This window comes from Pongo pygmaeus, chromosome 8, assembly GCF_028885625.2.
Source record: "Pongo pygmaeus isolate AG05252 chromosome 8, NHGRI_mPonPyg2-v2.0_pri, whole genome shotgun sequence".
NCBI lineage: Eukaryota > Metazoa > Chordata > Mammalia > Primates > Hominidae > Pongo > Pongo pygmaeus.
Window position 1 is genome coordinate 17787935 of NC_072381.2, and position 26901 is coordinate 17814835.

Consider the following 26901-nt stretch of genomic DNA (forward strand, 5'->3'; position numbering starts at 1 on the left):
TTCTAAAGTGTGCAGTCAGTTACTGTCAAAACATAGGAGAGAAATGTGAAAATTCAGAATACAAATATGTTAACTGTCTGATATCCACTGGATTAAGAACTTGTATTCTTTGGTTCTTCTGTCCCTATTTTACCTCTCTTCTAAGCTGTTTTTTCTAATGCCTTTAGGTTATCATTTCTGTTTTATGTTCCTCTCTGAAATGCTTCCATGCTGTTCTTTTGATACCTACTTCTTTTTCTGGTTAGCAGAGCTTCAGATTACTTTTCTTTGCAGATACAGTTTCCAGGAGGATCAGGGACATTAGATGAAAGATTTTTGAAGAATTGATTTGCAAAGAGGATAATTTTTTTCAGACTTACTTTTCCATTGGCCATTTTTAATGAACTGTTACATCTTCGGGCTGACTGAATGACAGTCCTTTCCTCACTGCCTGAATATGATGCGAAGTCATCCTGTCAGCATTTCTTACCTCCCCAGATCTTTGACAGTCATACATTTTGAGAAAAATCAAAAGTAGCTGCTTATCAGAAAAAAAGTTCTCTAATCTTTTGAAAAGACTTTTGAAATTCAAATGAGGCTCTGTGTGTGTTTTTTCTGGGTACTTCTGGGCAGATTTCTCAATCTCCTCTTTTTGAGTATTAGTGTAAGGATAATCTCAGGATAAAATGAGATCATTATGAAGCTTTGAATTCTTTAGAAGCAAGTCTGTTATTTTTGTCGCTTTTCCTTTTCCCACAAACCCTGTTTTTGTCTTAGAAAATAAATAGTTTTGACTTCATTTGCTATTCACAGAACCATGTTGAAGGTAGTTTATATCCTTCTGATTAAAAAAAAAATACTTGTTCTTTTATAACTGAGAAGAATTGTGCCACTGATTTTGATGATTTTGAGGCAGCCTCAATAAATGATGTGAACAATTTTAGATTTCTGAAGTGGATTGTTTCTGATCCATCCATACAAATATGAGTCAGATGCTGATTCTATTAATGTGTAGGAAAGTAATAAAGTAGTTCATGAGTGTTCAACATAATCTCTGCTGATAACTGTATCATGTGTTCCTGGGTATATCATTAATTCAAGAACTGTAAGATAGCACTCAACTATGATAGTAGGCAATTTATATTTGATCAGATAAAGTTAACTTTTTAATAACAGTTTTTAAATAAGGTGGCAGGTTTTAGTATTTAAGTGTGTTCTTTTAAAAAATGCGCTTAAAAAAAAAAGCCTGCTTGGCTACCAGTCAGTAAGAATGATGTATTAATTATTAAAATGGACTACCAGACCAAAGTAATAACATGCTTTCCTTTTCTAAGATGAAGAAAGTGATATTGTTCAGAATGACTCACTCAATATTCTTGGGCTTTAGAGGGGTTGAGTACCTAGGGAGCGGGCTCTGGGACTCCTCAATCAGAGCACTTCCACTTGTGTTTGCCGTATATATTGGGTTTCTTTTAAGATAAAATTCTCTTATGGAGTGTTGAATGATAAATAGTTTGACTAGTCTTTGTTTCCTAGGAAAGAGCCTCTAAATCCTTGGAATTTTCTGAGTGATAGGAGCATCCTTGTTATTTATGGTGGGCCCCTGGGATAAAGGCTTAGTTTATACTAATAAGATGACTCGGTCTGGGGGCTGGCCACCCCAGAAGGACTAACCATGTGATTAAAGGATTTGGGCTTTGAGTCATAGGACCTCCTGGGAAGGATAGGGACCTGGAGATTGAGTTCCACTATGTGGTCAGATTTCATAAATCATACCTATATAATGAAACCCCAATTGTAGAATCCATGAAGGTACATTTCCCAGTCCATTGAAACCTACACTGAAAAACCAAATATTCCGCGATAAAAGCTAGAAACAAGCTATTTATGAAAATGCTTTGTGATGTGTGGATTCATCTCACAGAGTTAAACATTTGTTTTGGTAAAACAAGATAAAAACTCTGAACACTGAAGCTCAGTTGAGCATTCTGGTAGGTGATACACATTGTGGTGATACACACTGATGTACTTGGAGGTTGATGAAGCTTCCTAGCACAGAAGCTTTATGTTTGGGACCCTCCCAGATCTAGCTCTATACGGAATGGGGGTCTGCATTCATGGATTCAAACAACAGTGGATCAAAACTTGTAGAGGAAAAAATATCATGTCTGTACCGAACACATAGAGACATTTTTCTTGTCATTATGCTCTATACAGTATAATTATTTACATAACATTTACATTGAATTAGGCATGATAAGTAATCTAGAGGAATTAAAGTATATAGGAGGATGTGCAAAGACTTTATGCAAATTCAATGCCATTTTATATTAGGGACTTGAGCATCCGTACATTTTGGTATCTGTGGAAGATCCTGGAACCAATCCCCCACGTATACCAAGAGACAACTGTGTATCTCTGTTGGCTGGTCCTGGTTTGTGTTTTTTATGATAAAACTCTAATTGTAAGTATGGTACTTTCTGAGTTATGTGAGTTGCTATGGTGAATTATCAATCCTGAAGGATAGTGGGAACTCCCAGTTTGTATCCAGTTGGTCAGAAGTGCCTGGGGACCCCAGAGCTTGTGTCTGAGGTTTGAAGTGAAGGGAGTCTTATGGAGAGCTGTGTCTTCAACCTGTGAAGTCTTTGCTGACTGGTTAGTTAGCATCAGAAGTATGCTAGCCCTCTGGGTAGTTAGCAGTGCGTTGTTAGAGGGTTTCTGCATTTGAAAGTTAAGTTTGAAAACCATTAAACCAGGTATTATTGTTATTATTATTATTATTATTATTTTTGAGATGGAGGCTTGCTCTGTCACCCAGGCTGGAGTGCAGTGGCATGATTTCAGCTCACTGCAAGCTCCACCTCCCGGGTTCACACCGTTCTCCTGCCTCAGCCTCCCAGTTAGCTGGGACTACATGCGCCCACCACCATGCCTGGCTAATTTTTTGTATTTTTAGTAGAGATGGGGTTTCACTGTGTTAACCAGGATGCTCTCAATTTCCTGACCTCGTGATCCGCCCGCCTCGTCCTCCCAAAGTGCTGGGATTACAGGTGTGAGTCACCATGCCCGGCTAAACCAGGTATTATTTAAGGTCAACATGTTACTATGACTTTTTGTGGCTTCATATTGCAGATACATGAGTATTATCATTTTTCTGAGCACTTAGACTGAGAGCATGGTTATTAAAATAATTCCCCAAAGTAAACCTTATTATTTTCAAGGGATTTACAATATATTACCAAAACTTGAACAATGATAGGTAAATTAATCTATCACATATTGGTGATAGATTAATGTTTTTCAAAAAAGTCTAGTTCTTGTTGTTTTATTTCCTTATTTAGAACTCTTGGCATTCTGATGTTTCTCGAAGCAGTACAAACACCTGAGCTAGTATTTTAGGTCTTAATGTTGTTCTCTTATTATTCCAAACTTTCACAAAGTAGTCTGTATTTCAGCCAGCCTAGATTCTTCCTTATACTTATTTTCTGTTTTGGTGACTTTACTTTTTACTTTATTCACTTAATTAGAAACAGATGAATTCATTATTCTGTCCTCTTCTTATTTTCTAAATACGTCGGGAAGCCCTTCCTGATTCTCCTCTTCTCTCTCTCCGGGATCTTTACCTTTCTTTCAATTTGCTTTGTGCTTTGCATTATTTGAAACCCTTTCAATCTTGAATTTAAGTCTATCTGCTGGTTTCATTTCCTTTCTTAGATTGTAAGCTACTTCTGATAGGGTATGGCATGGACTAGAAGGCTATTCCATTTTGCTGAATATGTGTTCAAATTTTATAATTGCCTGCAAGTAAATCGCTTTATTGAGATCATGAATTGTTTGGATCTTTGTATTAATTCTTACGCGAGGAATTAATTTGTGTGAATAATCTGCTTTTGCTATCTTCTATGTTAGAAGATTGTAGGGTAGCTAGGTAGGGACCCTACCTAACCAATACCCATTGGTTATTATCCACTTGGTCTTTACTAGATGCTTATTTTAGTTGTCCAGTGGTAGTGACTAACTAGCAGGTGATGCTGTGATATATAGCAGGTATTATACACCTGTAAAATATTTGGTCAGAGTTGACTGCTTTCTATTTTCTGTGCTTAAACTCACTTGACCTACTTCTGCTCTCAGTAGTAGGTCAAAATGAGGAAATAAGTGTACTCTGTTGATCTAGGCAGCAGGGCATGGAGGAGAGTATGGAAACAAGAATTTCATTATCACATGGTCAAGACCAACCATTACAGATAAGAATCTTGGTATGAGTCATTTCCACCATCCCCCCCAACCCATCTGTGTTTAAAAAATGGAGACTGCTATTGAAGATCTTGGTGATGTTATCTTTCAGCATATCTGCTTTTTGAACTGCAGTGTTCCAGTCAAGACTGGTTACCCTCTGCTTCTGTACAGCTGTTGTTTTGAAATATAATGATTTTTTTAAAGTTTTTTTTCCCTCCTACGCATATTCTTTTTCTCTTAAGTTGCTTTTTTCTTTTTCTTTTTTTGGTCTTTTTCTTTAACTTCCACATTAGAAGATAGTTTCCTCATGCCTGTAATCCCAGCACTTTGGGAAGCCGAGGTGGGTGAATCACCAGGTCAGGAGATTGAGACCATCCTGGCTAACATGGTGAAACCCCGTCTCTACTAAAAATACAAAAAACTTAGCTGGACGTTGTGGCACCCACCTGTAGTCCCAGGTACTCGGGACGCTGAGGCAGGAGAATCGCTTGAACCTGGGAGATAGAGGTTGCAGTGAGCCGAGATCGCACCACTGCACTCCATCCTGGGTGACAGAGCGAGACTCCGTCTCAAAAAAGAAAAAAAAGAGTTTCAAATAGCATGCTTGTTTGCCCATGGCTAATACTGGAGAAATCAAAAGCACATTGGAAATTCTGATCATGTGGTTAGGTCTCATTGACTTTTAACTTCACTGTAGGTTGATCTGGTGGGCCATTGACTATGGAATTCTGCCTCTCCACTCCTCCTCCTGCAATATTACTGTCTTTAGGTCTTTCCTCTTGGGCTGACATAGAGCCCTCAGAAAAGAGTCTTCTGATTTCTTGGAGGGTAACGGTTCAAATGTTGAATCAGCCTTGTGTACCTGGGATGAATCTTAATTGGTCATGGCATATATAATTCTTTTTATACATTGTTGGAATCAGTTTGCTGATATTTTTGTTATCGGTGGAAGGTATCTGAGTTACTGGCAGTGAGTCTGTATGGATCTGCACCAGTCTCAGTTCTTGCCTCCTCAGAAGAAAGAATTCATCTGAGGGGTGTAAGGCAGACAAGGAGATGAGGCAAGTTTCAGAGCAGGAGTGGAAGTTTATTAAAAAGCTTTACAGCAGGAAAGAAAGGAAAGTGCGCTTGGATGAAATCCAAGTGGGCGAGTTGAAGAGTAAGTGCGGTGTTTAACTTTGATCCCAGGACTCTATAGGTTGGCCCCTTTCCTGTGATTCTTCCCTTACGGTGGGCGGCCCACATGCGCAGTGTCCTCCTTATACTTGGGAGGTGAGCATGCACAGTGTGTTTAGAAAGTTGTATGCATGCCCATCGGAGGCTTTCTTCCCTTTTCTGGTGGATTGCCCCAGGAAGGTCATATACTGCCATTTTGTCTCTTAATGCACATGCCTGGGCTCACTCATCCAGTGCCTGAGATTTTATTGGAGCCCCCTTTTTTGCTTCTCCCTGGTGCCTGCATTCAATTAATACTTTAACACTTGTGGACTGTTAGGAGCTTCTCTCTCACTGCTGCAGGCTGCCAATTTATCACTTTTAGAGAGGCAATGTGATAATTGCTGAATCACCCAACATTCCTAGTGGGTGTGGGATAACCCTCTCCTGCCCTGCTCATAACTGTCTTACTACCTGTAACATTTTGTTGAGGATTTTTGCATTTATGTTCATGAGAGATATTGGCCTATAGTTTTCTTGTAATGTTTTTGTCTGGTTTTGGTATTAGAGTAATGCTGGCTTCACAGAATTAGTTAGGAAGAATCCCCTCTGCTTCTATATACTGCAAGAGATTACACAGAATTAGTATAATTTCTTCCTTAAATGTTTGGTAAATTTCACCAGTGAACCCATCTGGGCCTGTGCTTTCTGTTTTAGAAGATTATTAATTATTGATTCAATTTTTTAAATAGATGTGGGCCATTTAGATTGTCTATTTGTCGTATGTATTTCAGCAGATTATGTCTTTCAAGGCATTGGTCCATTTCATCTAGGTTATCAATTTTGTGGGTATAGAGTCGTTCATAATGTTCCTTCATTTTCTTTTTAATGTCCATGGGGTCTGTAGTGATGTCCCTTCTTTCATTTCTGATATTAGTAATTGGTGTTTTCTCTCTCTCTCTCTTTTTTTTCCTTAGTTTAGCTTGGCTAGCAGCATATCGGTTTTATTGCTCTTTTAAAATAACCAGCTTTTGGTTGTGCTGATTTTCTGTATTGTTCTTATGTTCAGATTCATTGGTTTCTGCTCTAATTTTTGTTGTTTGTTTTCTTCTGCTTGCTTAGTTTGGATTTAATTTGCTCTTCTAGTTTCCTAAGGTAGAAGCTTATTGATTTTAGATCTTGATTCTTTTTAAAAATATGTATTCAATGCTATAAATTTCCCTCTAACCACTGCTTTTGTTGCATCCCACAAATTTTGCTAAGTTGTATTTTCACTTAGTTCAAAATATTTTAAAATTTCTTTTAAGTTTTTTTTTTTACTCTTGTTTAAAAGTGTGTTAATCTCCATATACTTTGGGATTTTCCAGCTATCTTTCTGCTATTGATTTCTAGTTTATTCCATTGTAATCACTATGTGATTTCTATTTTTTTAGATTTGACTTAGTTTGTTTTATGGCCCAGAAGGTGGTCTGTCTTGGTGAATGCTGCATGAGAGCTTGGGAAGAATGTGTATTACACTGTTGTTTTTGGATGAAGTAGTCTATAGATGTCAGTTGTCAATTATATACAGTTGGTTGATGGTGTTGTTGAGTTCAACTATGTCCTTTCTGATTTTCTGCCTACCTGACCCGTCCATTTCTTTTTTTTTTTTTGGTCTCACTCTGTCGCCCAGGCTGGAGTACAGTGGTGCAATCTTGGCTCACTGCAACCTCCACCTCCCGAGTTTGAGTGATCCTCCTATCTCAGCCTCCTGAGTATGTTCAGCTAATTTTTGTATTTTTTTGTAGAGAAGCAGTTTCGTCATGTTGCCCAGGCTGGTCTTGAACTCCTGGGCTCAAGTGATCTGCCCACGTCAGCCTCCCAAAGTGTTGGGATTACAGGCAAAAGCCAGTGTGCCTGGCCTCATCCTTTAACTTTTAATCTCTATGTGTTTTTATGTCTAAAGTGAGTTTCTTATAGACAACATATAGTTGTGTGTTGTTTTTTGATTCACTTTGACAATTTCTGCCTTTTAATTGGTGTAGTATGCAGACCATTGACATGTAAAGTGACTGTTAATATACTTGTGTTAATAGCTACCATATTTGTTACTGTTTTCTATTCATTGCCCTTGTTCTTTCTTCCCATTTTCTATTTCACTCTTTTTTTGGCTTTTGTGATTTTAATTAAGCAGTTTGCATGATTCTATTTTATCTCCTTTCTTGGCATAGCAGTTATACTTTTTTAAAAACTTTTTTTTTTAGTAATTGCCTAAGAGTTTTCAATATACATTCACAACTAATCCAAGTCTGCTTTCGGATAACACTGTACCACTTCATGTGTAATGCAAGTACCTTATAATAAACAAAAATATTATTAATTCCTCCTTCCCATCCCTTGCATCATTGCTGTCATTCATTCTACTTACATGGAAGCATACATAAGAATATCAGAATATATATAAAATCATAGGTAATGAATACATTGTTGCTGTTATTATTGAGAATAAACTATTTTCTGTTAGAGTAAGAAGAAAATTAAAAATAAAAATTATTTTTACCTTCGGGTATTCCATCTCTATTCTCTTCCTCTTTTTTTTTTTTTTTTTTTTTTTAAAGAGATAGGATCTTGCTCTGTTGCCTAACTGGAGTGCAGTGGTACGATTATAGCTAACTTCAGGCTCAACCTCCCGGGCTGAAGTGATCCTCCCACTTCAGCATTCTTGGTAGCTGGGAATACAGGTGCATGCCACCAGGCCCAGCTAATTATTTTTTTAACCATGAGGCCTTGCTCTGCTGCCCAGACTGGTCTCCAAGTCCCATCCTCAAGTGATCCTCCCACCTCGGCCTCCCAAAATGCTGGGATTACAGGCATGAGCCACCCTGCCCAGCCTCTAATGCTGTTTTTTTCTTTATGTAGATACAAGTTTCTAACTTAACATAATTTTTCTTCTTTGTGAAGAAGTTCTGCTAACATTGCTTTCAAGGCAGGTGTACTTGCAGTAGATTCCCTCAACTTTTGTTGAGAAACTGTTTATTTCCTCTTCACTTTTGAAGAATAATTTCTTAGGATAAAGAACAGGCAGTTATTTTCTCTGAACACGTAAATATTTTATTTAAGGAAATACATTCAGTCAAAACTTGGTTTTCTTTCCTTCAGTCCCCTCTCCATATTATCAAAAAAAAATCCACAAAACTAGCTAAATAATTAACTTAATTACCTGAAACATTTTTATAAAGATTTACTAGCAAGTAAATAATCTTTTGCTAATGAAAATAGTATTTCTTATTTTAGTCTTTCTATTTGCAGATGGTGGTAGACCTATATATAATTTTTTTAATAAAGAAAAATCAATGCCTTTTGTTTTATACTAAGTAAAGAAGCAACTGCATTGTGAATAGGGAAAATAATTGCAAGAGATAATGAGGGTACATCTTTTCAAGACGGCCATGAAAATAACTAGAATGCTGGCAACTATTCTGATTTGTTGTTAAGATTTGATTATACTATAGTTTTGTGATTTAAATGTGATTATATATCTTTTAAAGATTTAAAAAATAATGTTTCTGCAATCCCCTTTACAATCTACAGAGAAAGCAACCAGCGAGATGAATACTGCTGAGGACTGGGGCCTCATTTTGGATATCTGTGATAAAGTTGGTCAGTCTCGCACTGGGTAAGTATTTAGTGTTTCAAAGGATTTTTATTTTTCCTTTTTAAAAAATACGAAAGGCCAGGTGCAGTGGCTTGCACCTGTAGGCCCAGCCCCTCAGTAGGATGAGGTGGGAGGATCGCTTGAGCCCAGGAGTTAGAGGCTGCAGTGTGTGATGATTACACCCATGAACAGCCAATGTACACGAGTCAGGGCAACATAGTGAGACCCCCGTCTCTTAAAAAAGAAGGATCAGGAGGTAAAGTATATTACCATTAAATTTAGTTTAAAAAGAGAATATTTTTATTAAAAAGATTTGAAGAATCATCCCATTTAAGTTATATACCTTTTAACCAGTTAGGGTAACATGGCTGGTAAAAAGTTGATACTTTAATCACCCTCCTTCATATTTTCTTCTGGAATCTCATTTTTCCCACTGATTTTAGAGTTATTAGTGATTTCTCAGTTACCAAGTTTCATGGTTATTTGTGAGTTCTTTTCTCCTTTGTCAGATTTGCAACATTGCACCTAATGAATCAGTTAGGTGGAATTGAAAATAAATTTTTTCTTTCTATTGAAAGATTAGGGGAATAGAATCTTAAAGTTTTTGGCACATATTACAGAGCTTTCCAAACAGTACAATAATTGGATTAATTGGTGTGGATATGGGTGATTTCTTCAGCTCCTGGGCTAACAGCATTAGCCTTTAGCAGTTTCATTTACTGCTTTGTGCCACACAAATGGTATTGTCTTATTTGTGCACTTTCATGTGAAAAAGATTAGGAAGCGCTGCTGCATTATACTTGATACTTGCAGTGGTAATATTAAGCCTTTGCCGGTGTCTTCTTTGCCTCTTCTTCCTTCATCCCTATATATAGATGTTCCTGAAACTTTCCCTGATTCATTTTTTATTTCTAAGATTTTTTCTTTTGGTCTCACAACTTCCAGCTGTCTTTATGTAGATGGCATCTGTATTTTCAGCTCTTCTTACTCAAGCAGTAGTCTTATGGACACTGCATTATTTCTGGATATCGTTCTATATAAGCCTTCATCTCACCATCTAGAAACCAGAACTCCTGTCTCTTTTTGCTTTAAACCTACTTTCCTTCAGTTTTTCCATTTCAATTAATGACGAGGTGATTCTTTCATTGCACTAAAACTTGAGTCACCTCCACATTTATTACTCAATTCTGTCCGTCTGCCTTCATAATCTCTCTCAAAATGTTGATGTTTTAAAGTCTCCTTAATCAAGTTTTTGAGCATGGCCAAATGGTGCAGAGGCAGTCTTCTTCAGGGGCTGTCTACCTTCCACTCTAGCTTTTTTTGGCCCCTAATGTCCTCCCACTATGACGTTCCCAAAGAATCTCCCAAATGTGGTCCTATCCATCCCCTTTGTTGTATTTACATTTTAGTATATTCTGACCTGGTTCATTAATTTAATTGAAAATTTTTAACTACTGTATGTTACATATTGCGTTCCCTTTTCTCCATTTTTATTTGCCCTACTTTACTATGGACGTTCCTTACCTTGCCTAGGCTAGCAAATTAACCCACTGGCATTTTTTTTCTGTTTCCATCTCTTTTCTAATTCTTATATCCAGTTGCCGTATAACAGCTGTGTTCATGTTACTCCCCTACCTTCCATACTGAGTTCAGTTTAAACTCCTTAGTCTTCTGAATCATTCATTTTCATTTTTTTCCCTCTTGTATAACATTCATTTCAGCTCAACTATTTGAGTTCCAGTGCGTTTTTTCTACCTTAGTTTGATGCTTTTGGTCCTTTTGTTTCTTGAGGATGGAATGTTTTCCTCTTTAATTTCCCATCTCTGTATCTCATATCCTTTCAGACCCAATGTAGATACCACTTCTTCCACAAAGCCTTTCCTTATCCCCTTTACTGACAATGGTGTGATCCTCTGAATCCTCAAAGCACTCTATCAAAACTATTCTTATTTGTGTTTTTTCCTGCATTTTAGTAACTTATATCTAATGAACTGAAGTTTCTTAGATATAAATCAAGTAGATTTGTAGAATGAGTGGTCCATGAACTTTTGTTGCACATGGGAAAGAAGCAAATAGCTTAGTGGTGGAGATCATGTACTCTAGAGGGAGATTGCCTGGGTTCAAATCTTGGCTCTAGCCATTTAGCTATGTCGTACTGGGTAAGTAACTTATCTTTCTGGGCCTTAGTTTTCCAGTTTACCACCTAAGAATAATAATAGTATCATCTTCATAGGGGAGTTGTTATGACTTTGAGATTAGTTTTATCAAGTGTTTATAACAGTACCTGGCACATGGCTGAATGAGTGCAACGCTGCCCACTTTTGATTGAAGTCATATTTTGTGACAGTTTCTGTTGAAGACTGGGCACCAAGCTAGACCACTTCGTGCATATTTTGGAGATAAAAGTTTTATCTAGCATTACAGCTGCAAAGCCCCTCCTCTATCTGTTCACTTTGTTGGTTTCCTTTTTATCTTTACTTTGGTGTTTTTCATTTTGTAGACGCTTTCTGTAGTAATTGGGTCAATTGCTTGAAGTTGTTTGTCAAAAGGCAAACCCCCTTTTACAACTACAAATATTCCATGTTTTTCCAGTTAAAAAATCAATTTGTAATGCATCTGAAATTCTGTATGTTGTAGCACAAAGCTGTAGAGATCAATTTGTTTTTCTTCATGTTAACGTTATTCTGCCAGAAATGTTTATTATTCTTTTCCCTATTTTATTTCCTTTCTTATTTGAAATTTACTAATTTATAGCTTTAAAAATATTTTTTATTTGTCTTTTTGTTTTTATCCAGTATCGATAGGTTTAGATACATGCTCATTTTTTTTAGTTTTTCAAATTTATTTTTAAACTACATACTTTCTCTCAGTATATTCCTTAATATTTGAATTGTCAGTTGGGGATTTTAATTGACATTATACTAAGTCTATGAATTTACTTAGGAAATATTTTCAACTTCAGCGAATTCGATAATGAAGGTGGATCTGTTTGTTCTTTTAGTCAGTGTTTTTTCCTTTTCTTCTTCCTTCCCTCCTTTTTCTTCTTTTTTCTTCCCACTTACTCACTTAGTTTTGACTCCTTTAATAGTTATTGCTCTCTGGTTCTTTTAAATCCCCATCAAGTTAATCTTCAAGTATTTATTGTGTGCATAAATGGGATATCTTGTTTTACCTCTTGTTAATGAAGAGTTGTTTGAAAAGGATTAAACAATAATTGAGATACCATTCTAATATTATTGAGGTTTTAAAAAAATGTCAGGCCTTCAATAATTGCTCATGTATGTAGTTTCTTTCAATAATACTGTTTAACATACATCTCCCATTGTGTTTTTTCTTTCTTGTTCTCCCTTCATAATCTCATATTAGGAAATAGTAAACATAAGGGTCATATTAGGACATTCATAGGCCCTAGGCACTTTTGCCTTCTTGGGCCCCTCTTTCTATTAAAAAAATTAAAAATATTTTATGACTACATTGTTTTAAGGAAAAATATATTAGTATTATATATTAAAACATTTTCTTTGAAGCAAAAGTTCTCTTTTTTCTTATTTTAAAAGAAATTAAAACATTTACATGTACTTCTAAAATTATAGTGAGTCATAGGCCCTGTGCCTACATGCCTAATGCATAAGCATTTACAGAATTGGGTTATATATTCACAGATCAACTTAGTAATAGAAAATTGTTAGGTTTCTTTCAGGTAAGCACTAAACTGTGGGATACTTATGGTGACATTCCTAGTATGTCATTTGTTTTTATTTTTGTGGTAAAATATATATAAAATAAAATTAACTATTTTAAAGTGTTCACTTTAGTAGCATTAAGTACACTCAAATGCCCACTGTCTGTCTCCAGAACTTATCCATCATCCCAAACTGAAACCCTGTGCCCATTAAACAATAACTCATTCCCCTTTCCTCCAACTCCTCTTAAACATTTATAATTTGTCTTTAATATTTTAAATCATTTTATAATTAGTATATAAGGACAACTTATAGAAATCTGGTTTATGTTTTGTAGGAACCTGTGACTGGATATGGGTTGCTGATGGTAGCATAAGAATGTTGAACAGTACTGTAGGCTGCCATTGAGGTATTCTAAATATCTGATGTGCTTTAGAGAAGACTATAACATGTAAGTGGGATGAGAGGGGAAAGAGGACATGAGTTTTCCAGAGACAAATTCAGATAGAGTCTTTTGAAGTAGAGGGATGTTGTAGATTGGAATGCAGTTCAGAAGTGATTTGTGTTTCAGACAACAATCTAGATTTAGAAAAAAAAATATTATTGCTATTTGGTGTTAGCCTGAAATTTTGTAAAGTGCAGAGATCTTTTTAAGAGGACAGATTCAGAGATGGTGGAAGGACTTTAGGAGGAGCATTTCACTTTCAGTAATATTGTATTTTTTAAACCAAAATGATCTGTAACTAGTAATATATAGTAGAATTATTTAGAGGATAAATAAAATGAAATGGTTCATATTATTTTAACCTTTTTTCTCTTTTGGCTTCTTTTTTTTTAAAGTTGTCTGTCTTAAAATTATGGTAGTTTGAAAAATATTCTTAGGTTTTAAAGGGGGAGAAAAGAGCTATTATTGTGAAGTTTCATTTAGTCAGAACTGTGACCCGGAAACATGGCTCTCAGTGGTGCTGTGAAAAAATTTTCTTAATTCCTTCTCTTAAAAAGAAAGAAACCAGACAAACCAATTTTCTGTTCTTTAAACTCACATATACATATGCATATGCATATATATTTATGTTTGTTGATTTAAAGAGATACACATGCTTATATAAAGTATTTACTTCTTTTAAAAATAAGTATGTATTCACGTGGCTTAAATGTTAAAACAATTTAAAAAGATGGACATTGACAAGTCTAATTCCTATCCCTGTTTCACTGCTCTCATCTTCTGTAGGTTACCACTTCTGTATATTTTGTATCTTTCCATTATTCTTTTACACAAATGTGAATACATTTTCCCCCATTTACATGTAATAAGCATATTGTATATATTCTTCTGCATTTATTACTTAATTACTTATCGTCACTTATTGACTACTTATTATATCCTGTCAGTCTTAGAAATGTATTTAGGTCTATTAGTATTGGACAAATTTAAAAATTATTTTCTAGTTTAACATTAATTTTGGTTAGTGGCATGTAGAATATCTAATATGTATACATAATTACTGAATAAAAATTAGTAATTTTTAGTAATAATCTCAATTTCAGAAAACCTACTAGATGTAATCCCTGTTTACTTCATTTAGGTTGTAGTTTTTTTTTTAATCCTGAAATATTTGATTATGCCAAACCTAAAACTTTAGCAAACATTCTGAAATTTTTTTCTAACGTCTCAAGATATTCACATGATTTTTAGTGTGCAATTTCCAGTGTATGAGTAACTAGTGAAGAATGCCCAGCCAATTAGGTCGTATGATGGGCTGAACAGCCTTCATTTGTTTAGAAATCAAGAGAACTTTCACAATGATAATAGCAGTTTTCTTTAACATGTCTTCACATAAATAATTTTTCTGTGTTAGTGTTGATTGATTTGTTTATATTATCATATGTAAACATAGACATGAGGATAGATACTGATTATCTGCAATAACAAGTTAAAGTTCTGTAATTGACCTCTAGATTAATTTTTGCTATTATTTTATATGTTAACTGTCTTTGCTTAACTTTAGCCAAAGGTATAGTTGACTGAAGGTGGAAAACATCATGTAACTTTTTCTTTACCTGACTAATGGATATATTTTGGTACTAAATTTATTGTAACAGAATGAGAAAGATCATATGATAGTCATTACTGGTGTTTTGTGAAAAACACAAATGTAAGCCTTTGGGAAGGAGTTTTGTTAAAAATGTTTTTCCTTGGCTTTGTATTTTTTTTATTTTTATTTTTATTTTTTGAGACGGAGTCTTGCTCTGTTGCCCAGGCTGGAGTGCAGTGGCGCGATCTCGGCTCACTGCAAGCTCCGCCTGCTGGGTTCACGCCATTCTCCCGCCTCAGCGTCCCGAGTAGCTGGGACTACAGGCACCCGCCATCATGCCCAGCAAATTTTTTTTTGTATTTTTAGTAGAGACAGGGTTTCACCGTGGTAGCCAGGATGGTCTCGATCTCCTGACCTTGTGATCTGCCCGCCTTGGCCTCCCAAAGTGCTGGGATTACAGGCATGAGCCACCCTGCCCGGCCTTTGGCTTTGTATTGCTTTGTCCTGGACTGGACTATGACTATTTCCAGCCTTCAGTAGGAAGTTCAAAGAATATTTACTGATTTTTGTAAGGGAAAAATAATCTCTGAGCTGGATATCCTAGAGTTGAAAGGGCAGCATCAGTAGAGAAACAGACCACTTTCAAATCTTTTTTTCTTCCTATAATCATATCCTCATTTTACAGGACTTTATCTTCAAAGTCTTTTAAATGCTTTTTTAAGAATAATCATCACTTATTGACTACTTACTGTTTGCCAGACCTTGTTACAGTGCCCTATGAACGTTTTGTTTGATTATCACAGTAGTTCTAGGTACTGTAGATTCTCTCAACTTTTCAAGTGAGAAATCTAATTGATATTTAGGTTTCTTTTATATAACTTAAAATAGGTGAGGTGAAGTGTTCCAGCAGAATTAAATGTTTTTTTTTTTTTTGAGACAGAGTTTCACTCTTGCTGCCCAGGCTGGAGTGCAATGGTGCGATCTTGGCTCACTGCAACTTCTGCCTCCCGAGTTCAAGCGATTCTCCTCTCAGCCTCCTAAGTAGCTGGGATTACAGGTGCACGCCACCATGCCCGGCTATTTTGTATTTTTAGTAGACATGGGGTTTCAGCGTATTGGCCAGGCTGGCCTCGAACCTCTGACCTTGTGATCTGCCCTCCTCAGCCTCCCAAAGTGTTGGGATTACAGGCGTGAGCCACCACATCCAGCCCATAGAATTTTTTTTAAAAACATGATCTTGATTTCCATGTTGCGCACAGTTTCATAAAATGGCAGAATTTCTTTAATTCGTTTCATTCTCTTTGCATTAGTCATTTTTTCTTTTATTTGTCAAACACTGAATGCCAAGTATCATGCTTTGGCTATACAGTGGTGAATAAAGCAGGCATAGCCTTTGCTGTCATTGGTGCTGATATTCTAATGGTGGAAGATGTGAAATAAACAGATAAACAGGTGATGGTCAATAGCTAAGAAGCTAGTAACCAGAGTGCTATAATGGAAAATAAAAGGGTAGACTGGTACTAGGGGGTTACATTTATGCTATAATTTTAATGTTGAAAAGAGACAAAGTTCAAAGCACTGCATCCCAGAAAGAAGCAATAGCCTGTAGGTAAATGCTGAATGCTACAAGGTAGAGAAAACTTGATGCCTTCTAAGAACTTGAAAGTTACAGAGTAGCTGGAGCAGAAGTCAGTTGCCCTGAATGAGCGCAGAGTTGGGTTTCAGAGTGAGTTAGAAAAATAGAAGATGATGGTTGGAATGTAGGATGCTTTAAATTAAGACTATAGAGGGTTTTCAATTATTGGTAATGACAAGGTCTAATGATTCCAAGGTCCATCAGATTTAGTAAGATGTGATAGAAGTTGAAAAGCCAAGGTGTTGAAAGCATCACTTACACTGTTATTAAAAGCTCCAAGAATTAGGACAGGAGTGATGTTGGAGAGAGAGGCAGTGATCCAGTAGCTAAAATAATTGACAGGTGAAGGGGCATTTGAGATTTTTAAGTAAACTGCAACATGAGGGGACTGACGTGATTGGAGCTGGGCAGTTTTAGGAAAGAGGGAGAATGGTTTGGAAGAGGCAAGGGAAACGAATGCACATTGCTTAGCATAATGCATATTGAACAGATAGTACAGAGGTCAACCCCGGCACAATTTCCCCAATTATTCACATTTTTCATTAGTGTATATATTTGTTACAAGATATGAACCAATATTGATACATTACTATTAACTAAAGTCCATAGTTTACGTTAAGGTACACTTTGTTTTGTATAGGTCAATGGGTTTTGACAGCGTTTATAATGACATATGTCTACCACTGTGTAATGACACGTATCTGTCATTACAGTACCATGCAGAATAGTTTTATCACCTTAAAATGACCTGTGCTCCATCTGTTCATTCCTTTCCTTCCTCTTTGAACTTTAAACAGCTGCTGATCTTTTTACTGTTTACAACTTTATCTTTTCCAAGTGTTGTGTAATTGGGATCATAGACTATATAGCCTTTTCAGACTGGCATCTTTCACTTACCAATATGCATTTAAGGTTCCTACGTGCCTTTTCGTGGCTCAGTAGTTCATTTCCTCTTATTGCTGAATACTGTTCCATTATATGGATGTTCTACAGTTTGTTTATTAACCTACTGAAGGACATCTTGATGGCTCCCAGTTTTTGTGATTTTTAATAAAGCTGCTATAAACATTAATTTGCAGGCTTTTGTGTTGACATCGTTTTCAGTTCAGTTGGGTAAATATGTGAGAACATGATTGCTGGATCATATGGTAAGACTGTTTATCTTTGTTAGAAGACACCAGTCTGTCCCCACAGTCTCAGTATGGTTTTAGTTTTTACATTCAAGTCTTTGATCTATTTGGAATTTATCCTGTTAGGCAGTAGGAAGTATGATTCTAACTTTATTCTTTTCTATTTGGCTACCAAATATCCCAACACCATTTACTGAATAGTCCATCTTTTTTTCCTTCTGATTTGAAATACTTCTTTTATATATTATATTTGCATATGTATTTAAGTCTGTTTTTCTCTTTTGACCCGTTGGTATGTGTCTAAACACATTCTGCTACCACATGGTTTGAATTATTAATATGTTTTGACATTTGGTACGACACGGTCTTGAGGTTTTTTTTTTTCCTGAAATGTTCTTTTAGATATTCTTTCCCCTTCCTACTCTCCTTAGATAAACTTTCAAATTGAGTTGACTGGTTTAAAAACAAAACTTTTTGTTTAAATTGGCCTAGTTTTAAATTAACAAATTTATGTCTTTATGATATTAAATCTTCCTATCCAAGAACATAGCATCTCTTTTTGTTTATAACCTTTAGTAGTGTTTTTAAGTTTTCCTCTTAAAAGTCTTGTACGTTTTTTGTAATGTTTCTTATGAGGTATTTTGTCCTTTTTGCTGCTATTTCAGTGGGGTTTTTCTTTCACTGGGAATTTCCCTTCTTTTTCTTTCTTTCTTTTTTTTTTTTTTTTTTTCCCTGAGATGGAGTCTCGCTCTGTTGCCCAGGCTGTAGTGCAGTGGCGCAATCTCAGCTCACTGCAAACTCCGCCTCCCAGGTTCACACCATTCTCCTGCCTCAGCCTCCCCAGTAGCTGGGACTACAGGCGCCTGCCCCCATGCCCGGCTAATTCTTTTTTTTTCTTTTTTTTTTTTTTTTTTCGTATTTTTAGTAGACACGGGGTTTCACCGTGTTAGCCAGGATGGTCTTGATCTCCTGACTACGTGATTCGCCCGTCTCGGCCTCCCAAAGTGCTGGGATTACAGGCGTGAGCCACTGCGCCCAGCTGGGAATTTCCCTTCTTAAAGGGTAGACGAGATTATAGCATCTGTGTATCTGGAAGAGAATGATGCACTGTGAGGGGGAAATTGAGAAGATGATTCAGGAGAGAATCGGGATAACAACAGAAGTCAAGTTGTTGACTAGGCAGTAGGGAATGGGATCCGATGCGAGCTGATTTTTCTATCTTTACTTGTCTAGACAATGATTTTACTTTTTTATTTTACTAAGTCTTAAAAACACCGTATATTTTATAGAATGAGACTTGTAGAATTCTAATGACTATTGCGCTTGTTTTGCAGATGAGAAAACTAAAGCCCTGAGATTTTAATGTGACTTGTCTAAAAGGAGTGAGCAGAGGCAAAATTAGAAGTCAGATTTCTTTACTTCCCATTTTATGTGTTTTTCTACCTTCAGTGTGCTGTGTGCTTAAGTGATTGTATGAGCAGTTATATTTGAAGATTAAAATTACGAATCAAGACATACCAATCTTACATTAAAGTTTTTGGTGATTCCTCTCTCCCCATACGTTATGTTACATTGTGTTTTGTTTGACTGAAATATACCTTAGTGTTATATGCTCTGGGAAACTCAAAATATCATCATACTGAATTTAATCCTCAATATTTTAGTTCAGCATGTAGAAGTTTAGTTTACCTCCTTTTCTAATGAAGTCCTTTGGGACTTACATGAACATGTTTGTTAAATAATAGTCAAATAACGTCACTGTATATATTTATCTATATTCATGTTCCATTATCTCATAAGAAATGCCTACTTAATAAGCTTAACATTAAGGGAATAATTTGATATTTGTACTCTATATTTTGCCCCTTTTTATATGTTGTGTGGGTTATGTTTTATGTAATGTATGTTACAAATCAAATTTGCATTTTGAATATGTTCAGTATATAAAGATTGCGTTATTGCTGTTGTGATTTCTTTTGTATTTTTATATTAGAATTCTTTTACAGTCTGTGACATGCCTTCATGCTTATGAAAGGCATCTAAATAAGGCTCTACTCAGTATTCAAGGAGCATTCATATTATCTGTTAATTTCTAAAAATATTTAGTTCATTCAGCAAAGATTTGAGTTCCCATGTCTTTTAGCTCCTATGTGTCTGCTAGGTCCTGGTATACTAAGACCTATAGAAGCTATGCCTGCACATGCCCCTCGTTCCTCCAGTATAAACACACATACGTCCTTGAATGGTAAATCACAGTAAAGCTTTTTTTGTAGCATTTTAGATGAAGATGTAAAGTTTAAATCACTCTAAAATAACTTTGAAAGCTACAGTTGTAAAAGTAAAGATAAAAAAGGAAACATTTTTGTGTTTTCAAGAGCTAACATTGTTGAGAGTCTCTAAATCCCTGGCATGAGTCTAGGAGTTTTGTATTAACATTCTGATAAGGAGGTATTAGACATCTCCTCTTTTACAGATGAGGTCTGTCAAAGCTTCAAATCGTTTTTCTACTGTATCACAATGCTTCTTTTGTTTAGTAATGGTTTTCAGCCTGGGTGGTATTGCTCCATTAGGGATGGTTTCAGGTGTCCCATGACAGGTGGGTTACTACTGATGTTACTGATGTAGTAACTAGCAGGGATCAGGGATGCAACATGCCAGATAGTCTTTCACTAGTGTCCTTGTACGTTTTTAGTCTGACTTCATAGGTTATTAGAGGTTAACCATGCAAACATATTTGTTAACCATGTTTTTTATTATTGCTATTGATAATTTTTGTTTTGATCATTTTTCTTTTATATTTGCAATACTTTTAGGCACATACCCTGTTATTTTTGTTATGTCCTGAGAGAGGGATAATGAAGAGGTGATATCCTCATTTTGAAAGATTGGTCTAAAAATCATTTATTAATTTAGTAATATATACAGGAATTAGAATTTAAATTTACTGTATTTTCAATGACAATAATTTCCTTAAGAGTATAAAATCTTCCTGTCACTGCTTGACATATGGTTTTTATGATACTAAAAAGTGCTTTTCAATGGAGATATAGAGCTATTTGAAATAAGAGACTTTCAAAAGTTTTAAACAGCACAGGATGTCACAAATCTTGACTCCTTTTTCCAACAATAACTTTAAATATTCTTGGCTTCCTCCTATATAGTAATGGAAATACCTTTTCAGGTAATCTCACTAACTGGTGACTGTGCCTAACGTTGAGCTATAGATCTCTCAGAACTGTATAACAGTATACCTATAAGTAGATAGACATTTGTAAATAATATAGTGACATTGTTGAAAACTTACCGTGGGCCATTCAAAGACATTTGAAATTTAACTTTTCTTGGAAAAGAATTGCAAGAATGCAAAATTGCTTTTAGTTTTCCTTGATCCTCTGACTGTAGAATTGAGCTGTATCATATACATGTTTAACCTACTGAATTTTACTATATTGTTTTCCAGCCTCCTCAGATTTTTTCCCAAAAAACTTGTGCCTGCCAGTTCATTTAGTGAGTTTATATGTGCTGTCTCACAATTACAATTCTCACTTTTCTCAGTGTCAATACCTCGCTGTGCTGAGGGCCATTCTTGCTCAGAGCATGCATATTTTATCTAACATAGTCCTGTATGCAAGCCAGCTCCTTCAACTGTTGCTCAAAGTAACAGTTTTGCTTTAATAATTGAGGAGAAGTTGGCTGTATTGGACACATTTGAGAGACGGTTCATGAGTTCTCTAATAGTTAAATCCCTAATCAAAGAAAATGGATTAACTGCAGTTTTGGCCTTACACCTTGACTTTGGAAACTGACCTTAAGAATGTTGCTCTTCTGTGACATCTTACAGCAGTGTGATCTGTGTTATGGTCATTTATCAAATCATAAGAGAAGAGTAGGTGTTTTTAGGTGGAAAACTGGGAAAGGTGAGACAGAATTCTCCTTTCCCTGTTCTTTGTCCGTGTCCCTGACCCCTATCTTTTTCTTTTCCCATCTCAAGATAAGGAAAAGAGAGGGTGTGTCTTACAAAAAGTTTTATAATACCAAAATGGGTTTTAAGAAGCTTTTTGAGAGAGATGAGGATTTGCCCACCCTTTAAACAGGTAGGTGATGGGAACCTTTGGTAGACTCTTCTAAGTGTACATGCAGATTTTCTCTTACCATGTATTTTTACAAAATATTTTGTGTTTATTGCCACCCGTCTCTTTTGTCACATCCTCTCTTCCTCCCAGCACTACTTACTGTGCGTTTTCCCCCTTATGGTTTTATTATAGTTCTATTAACTACATTTTATGAAAGGATGTACGTTTTCCACTTAGTGAACTCAGTGGAAGATACACAGAGCTTGGTAATAAATAGAGCTTTATAAGGAAGACGAGTTATTCTAAATATTAGTTGTACAATAGTGAAAAGTAGTATTTTTCGTGTTTTGCTCAGTGACTTTTTTTTTGAGCATCAGCCATGTTGAAGGCACAATTCTAGGCTCCATTCACAATGACAGTGTTTTAATTTCAGTCACGGGAGAGCAACAGCAGTTGCTAAATAATTCTTATTTTCATTTTCTCAGATTTCAATTGAGAGTTTATTATGTGCCGGAGGGCATGGTTAAGGAGTGGCGTGCCAAGGATGAGCTGTGTAACCCTGGGTCCTGCCTTCAGCAGCCCTCATGATGGGGAGATAAATAGTTAAGGAGAAAAACCCCACAAACCAACCCAACAGAAGAGAGGTGTTAAATGCCAAAGCTTTATCATATGGTGGTGAAGAGCACAGACTCTGGAGTCAGATTGTCTGCTTGTGAGGTTCTTAGCACAGCATCTAACACAAAGCAGGCGCTCCCTAAGTGTTAACTATTAGTGTTACAACTATTATCTGACAGATTTAGTTCAATCTTTGAGTTTGCAGATGGAATACCTAACATTCCAGGCACAGCTTGATGTGGGGAGCTGTCAAGGGCCTAAGTTCCTCGGTTTAAGAGATGTGTGAGCTCTGATCTGTAGAATGAGTAAGCATTGACTAAGAACAGCAGGGTGGGAGAGTCCTCGCGAGGGACTGGAGGTCCAAGAGAGCAGGGTGGTTTTGAGAAGTGATCCAGAGATGAGATTCATGAGTGGCTTTTGTAAGCCTGACCTAATTTGGGCTTTATAAACTTGAAGTGAATTTATTTAAATACGTATTATGCTTATGTTATGTTTTAAACAAAGATTAAAAGAAGACCCAAACAATTCTAAATAATATGACTTAGTACTATTCAAACCTACCAGCTGTCAGCTTCCTTTGTTAGAGGCTGTTCTAGTTATCTCTTACTACACAACTCTTAGTAGTAACCATCCTAACACTTAGCTTAAAAGAGCAGTTTATTATATCTCAAAGTTATGTGGGTTAACAGCTGGGCAGTTCTTGCGTGGGGTCTCTCATGAAGTTGTAGTCACATAGTGCCTGAGACTAGGGTCATCTGAAGGCTTCACTGGGATGGATGCTTAGTATGGTGAGCAGTGATGGTCGACCATCATCACCTGGGACCTCACCTGGCTGTCAGTTGAAACTCTTACCCAAAGCCTCTGCTTGTGGCTTGAGTTTCTCACAGAATGGTGGCGGGTTCCCAGAGGGAGCATCCTAAGAGTCAGTGCTCCAGGAGACCCAAATGTACTCCACGTGGCTTCTTGTAAACTATGAGTCTCAGAATGTCACTTCCACTATATTTTATTGGTCAAGCAAGTCACTGAAGTCAGTCCAGATTCAAGGGGAGGGTTGTTAGATGTCACCTCTTGATGGGAAATGGTAAGGTCATATCGTAGAAGAGCATGTGGGAAGGGAATTATTATCATAGTTATCTTTGGAATACATAATTTGCCTGAGGCCTGTTAGTTCCATAAGTGTTGAATCAGAACTTTGAACTTAACAAAACAATGAAAAATACCATTAGAAAAAAATAATTCTAATAAGCAAAATTATAAATTCCACTTTTGATACTTGAGACACTCGATCCTTAAGAATGGAATGACAAAATGTGATACAAGGGTTTCTTCATTTTTAAATCTAACATTTAATTATGACTTTTGACATGGAAAAAATTGTTCTGTGTTGAAAGATGTACCCATTTATGCATATTTATAAACATGAACAGCTGACAGATACGGAATTTTAACTGATTAGGTAGTTATGAAGATTTTCTTTCATGGTGCCTTTTCATGGCTTGGTTTTAGACACATGGCCTGATACAGCTTTTAGTTTATGAAAATTCATAAAAGCCAAATTAAAGATAATAGCATTTCTTGGCAGGGCACGGTGGCTTATGCCTGTAATTCCAGCCCTTTGGGAGGCCAAGGTGGGTGGATCACCTGAGGTCAGGAGTTCGAGTCCAGCCTGCCCAATGTGGTGAAACCCTGTCTCCACTAAAAATAAAAAAATTAGCGGAGTATGGTAGTGCCCGCCTGTTATCTCAGCTACTTGGGAGGCTGAGGTGGGAGAATTGCTTGAACCCGGGAAGTGGAGGTTGCAGTGAACTGAGATCGCACCACTGCATTCCAGCCTGGGAGAGTGAGAGTCTGTCTCAAAAATAAAAAAAAAGATAGTAGCATTTTCTGAAACTGATGGTTTTAAACATGATATTATAGTTTATATAAAGTTTGGACAACTATGTTTATGTCACAGTTTTAACTTATACAGGGATTCAGTTAAGTTTTAGAAAAAGACACTAGGCTAGACTATGAACTTCATGAAGCAGAGTCAGTCTCCTCTTGTTCACTACTTTATTCCTAAAGTCTTGCATAATACTTGTCATCTAGAAGGTAATTAATGAACGTTAGTTATGGAAAGTATTATTAACAGAGTTCTTTGTTACCTACTGAATTTTTTTTTTAACAGTACCTACTGAATTTTTTTTCAACAGTGCCACTCTAATTTTTATGGAGGTGATTCACCCTGAAAGTCTTGCTTACCTAATTAGATTAATGCAAAGGGCCGGTATCCTTTAGCACTGATATATACAAATAGCAATCTATGTGGTGGAATCAAATTATCTGAGTACTTCCAACACGATGAATGGGCAAAAATGAGAAGTTTTCTTAATTTACCATTAGATCAGAGAAGTGACTGCTGATAGAATTCATTAAAAAAAAATCTGTCCTTTGCACATTTGCTTTAAGAGCTTCAAGTTCTGCAGAGTTTGTGTTTTGTTTGGGAAATTGGAAAGGTCTATTGCAAAAGAAAGCACAGTAGCACAGTTTGGATATTTGTGTGTGAAGATTGATTGATTAAGGAAGGTTCACACCTTAATTCTCATTTACTTCCAGGCATGAGTTGACTTGTTTTTAATAGTTATGACTTCACATAGAAACTGAATGGTTGAGAGTGGTATGATGGGGCAGGAGTGGGTGTAGGCAGGATGTGATAGAGAGGAGCTCCATCTTAAATCTGCTTTCTTTGAATCTGACAGTGCAGTTTGTTGAGGCAGGAGTAATACTGGTAAATAATGAAATTGAATTTGATGCTTTCAGTTCATCAGCTGAGATATGCTGTGTAGGCAGTTATGTACATTCCTGCAAAGTCTGTTTTCTGTCTGTTCTGTGATTTGAGAAAAAGACATTGGAAGCTGCAACGGTATAGAAATGCTGCCCCCTTTTCCTTTACCCTCTTACGAACTATATGACCCAGATCTATTCATAAAAAGATGATTTTGTGGATGAACATAGTTTTGGCTGTTGTGACCATAACATCCAATTTGCCTTGGACAATTGTAGTTTATGCCTGCTGTTCCTCTGTTATGTCCAGTTAGCACCACCTTTCACTCTCGAAAGGGTACTGCTATAGAGAATGAATTATATAGACGCCATGCTTGTAATCAACTTTCATTTGTCATTGGAAGGATAATAGCCGTAAGTGTGCTTACGTTAAATTCACTTACAATCCCCAAACCTTTTTAAAAAATAGTATTTTAACCATACTTTTAATTACTTGGTAAGATTTAATAATTATACATATATATATATAAAAGTTCAGTATTAATAAAAACTGAATTAAAAATGCATAGGACAGAATGAGACAGTTCATAATAGTGGGTAAGTTCTGTTTTGTAGACAATTCTGAAGGGATTTTTAAGCTAGTATATAAAAAGATACTGCTGTGTTTGCACAAACAAGGTGTTCATCAGCACTTCATTCTTACTGGCTTTGCAGCTCTGTCCTTTTAATGGTTCAGTAGCCAATTTTATTTTGGTGCCAGAGATATCTTTGGTTTGGTTTTTACAGTTGGCTGTGGTAAAACAACATAGGAATGTCTAAAATAAAAAGAACAGTTTCATTTCAACACCCCTTTCCCCACCATCCTTTCCAAAAGTCACAGTTTAGGTTTCTTACCTTAAAAAAAAGGTGGTTTATAAACAAAATACATAATCAATTTTATTTAACATTTGGTAAAGAAAGTATACAGGATTATGTTCTAAAATATTGAGCTGAATCATCTTTAGATAATTTTTTACTGATTTTAATTTTAGTGTTCAAATAATTCTTTATATCTGGCCTTTACCATGCCTTGAAATGATTGTTTTGTGTTTTTATGTCGGCATGGTATTCACAACTGCAAGTCAGTATGGGGCCATGGACCCTGGCTCCTAAAATAAGTCCAACTGTGAAAAAGGCAAAATCTAAATAATAGTGTTAAAGTACATAATTTCTTCAGTCTAATGATGCTGCTATCCAAAAATTTTAATATCTTACAAAATCAGTAAAGTAGAAGAAAAAAGTTTTAGGATAAAAAAATTGAATGCTTGGCACGTAATAGACATTCAATCAATATTAGTTCTTTTGTGTGTTGTTTCTCCCTTCACTGTGCTCTTTAGGTGGAAGCAGCCTCACAGGCAGTTGAACATCCTTAAAATCAGGAATCCTACCTTGTATCCTAATTTTTCTATATAATTATTAAGAAGAATTTTTTTGTATTTATTACAGTGCTAACTAATTATACTTAAGCATATTGCTTTACTTTCCAGGGCTCATTGGAGTTCAAATTGCTCGATAAATGTTTTTACTTTTATAAATATATATATATTTCATATACCATCACATTTACCATTTTAGAATGTACAATTCAGTGGGTATATTCATATGTTCATAAGTTTGTGCAACAGTATCTAATTCCTGAACAATCATCATCCCAAAAAGAAAGCTGTACTCATTAGCAGTCATTCCCATTCCCACCTCTCCTCATTCCTGGAAACCACTAATCTACTTTCTATCTGTGTGGATTTGCCTGTTGTAGACATTTCATGTAAATGGAGCTCTGCAATACATGTTCTTTTGTGACCAACTTTCTTCATGTGGTGTAATTTTTTTTTTTTTTTTTTTTTTTTTTTTGGGAGACAGAGTCTCGCTGTGTTGCCCAGGCTGGAATGCAGTGGCACAATCTCAGTTCACTGTAACCT

The 26901-nt window shown here is 36.1% G+C and overlaps 1 protein-coding gene across 4 annotated transcripts in view; it reads left to right on the forward strand.

Moving 5' to 3' along the window:
• STAM (signal transducing adaptor molecule) overlaps positions 1-26901 on the forward strand; it is a 71793-nt gene that overhangs the window by 7312 nt on the left and 37580 nt on the right. For 2 of the 4 annotated variants that reach the window (XM_054435758.2, XM_063669604.1), the window contains exon 2: positions 8944-9028. The exons of 1 other annotated variant lie outside the window; for it this stretch is intronic. In XM_054435758.2, the coding sequence (XP_054291733.1) occupies positions 8944-9028 (85 nt within the window). Of the gene's footprint in view, positions 1-8942; positions 9029-26901 lie in introns of those variants that run through there. One more of the 4 variants, XM_054435761.2, reaches the window with a different exon arrangement.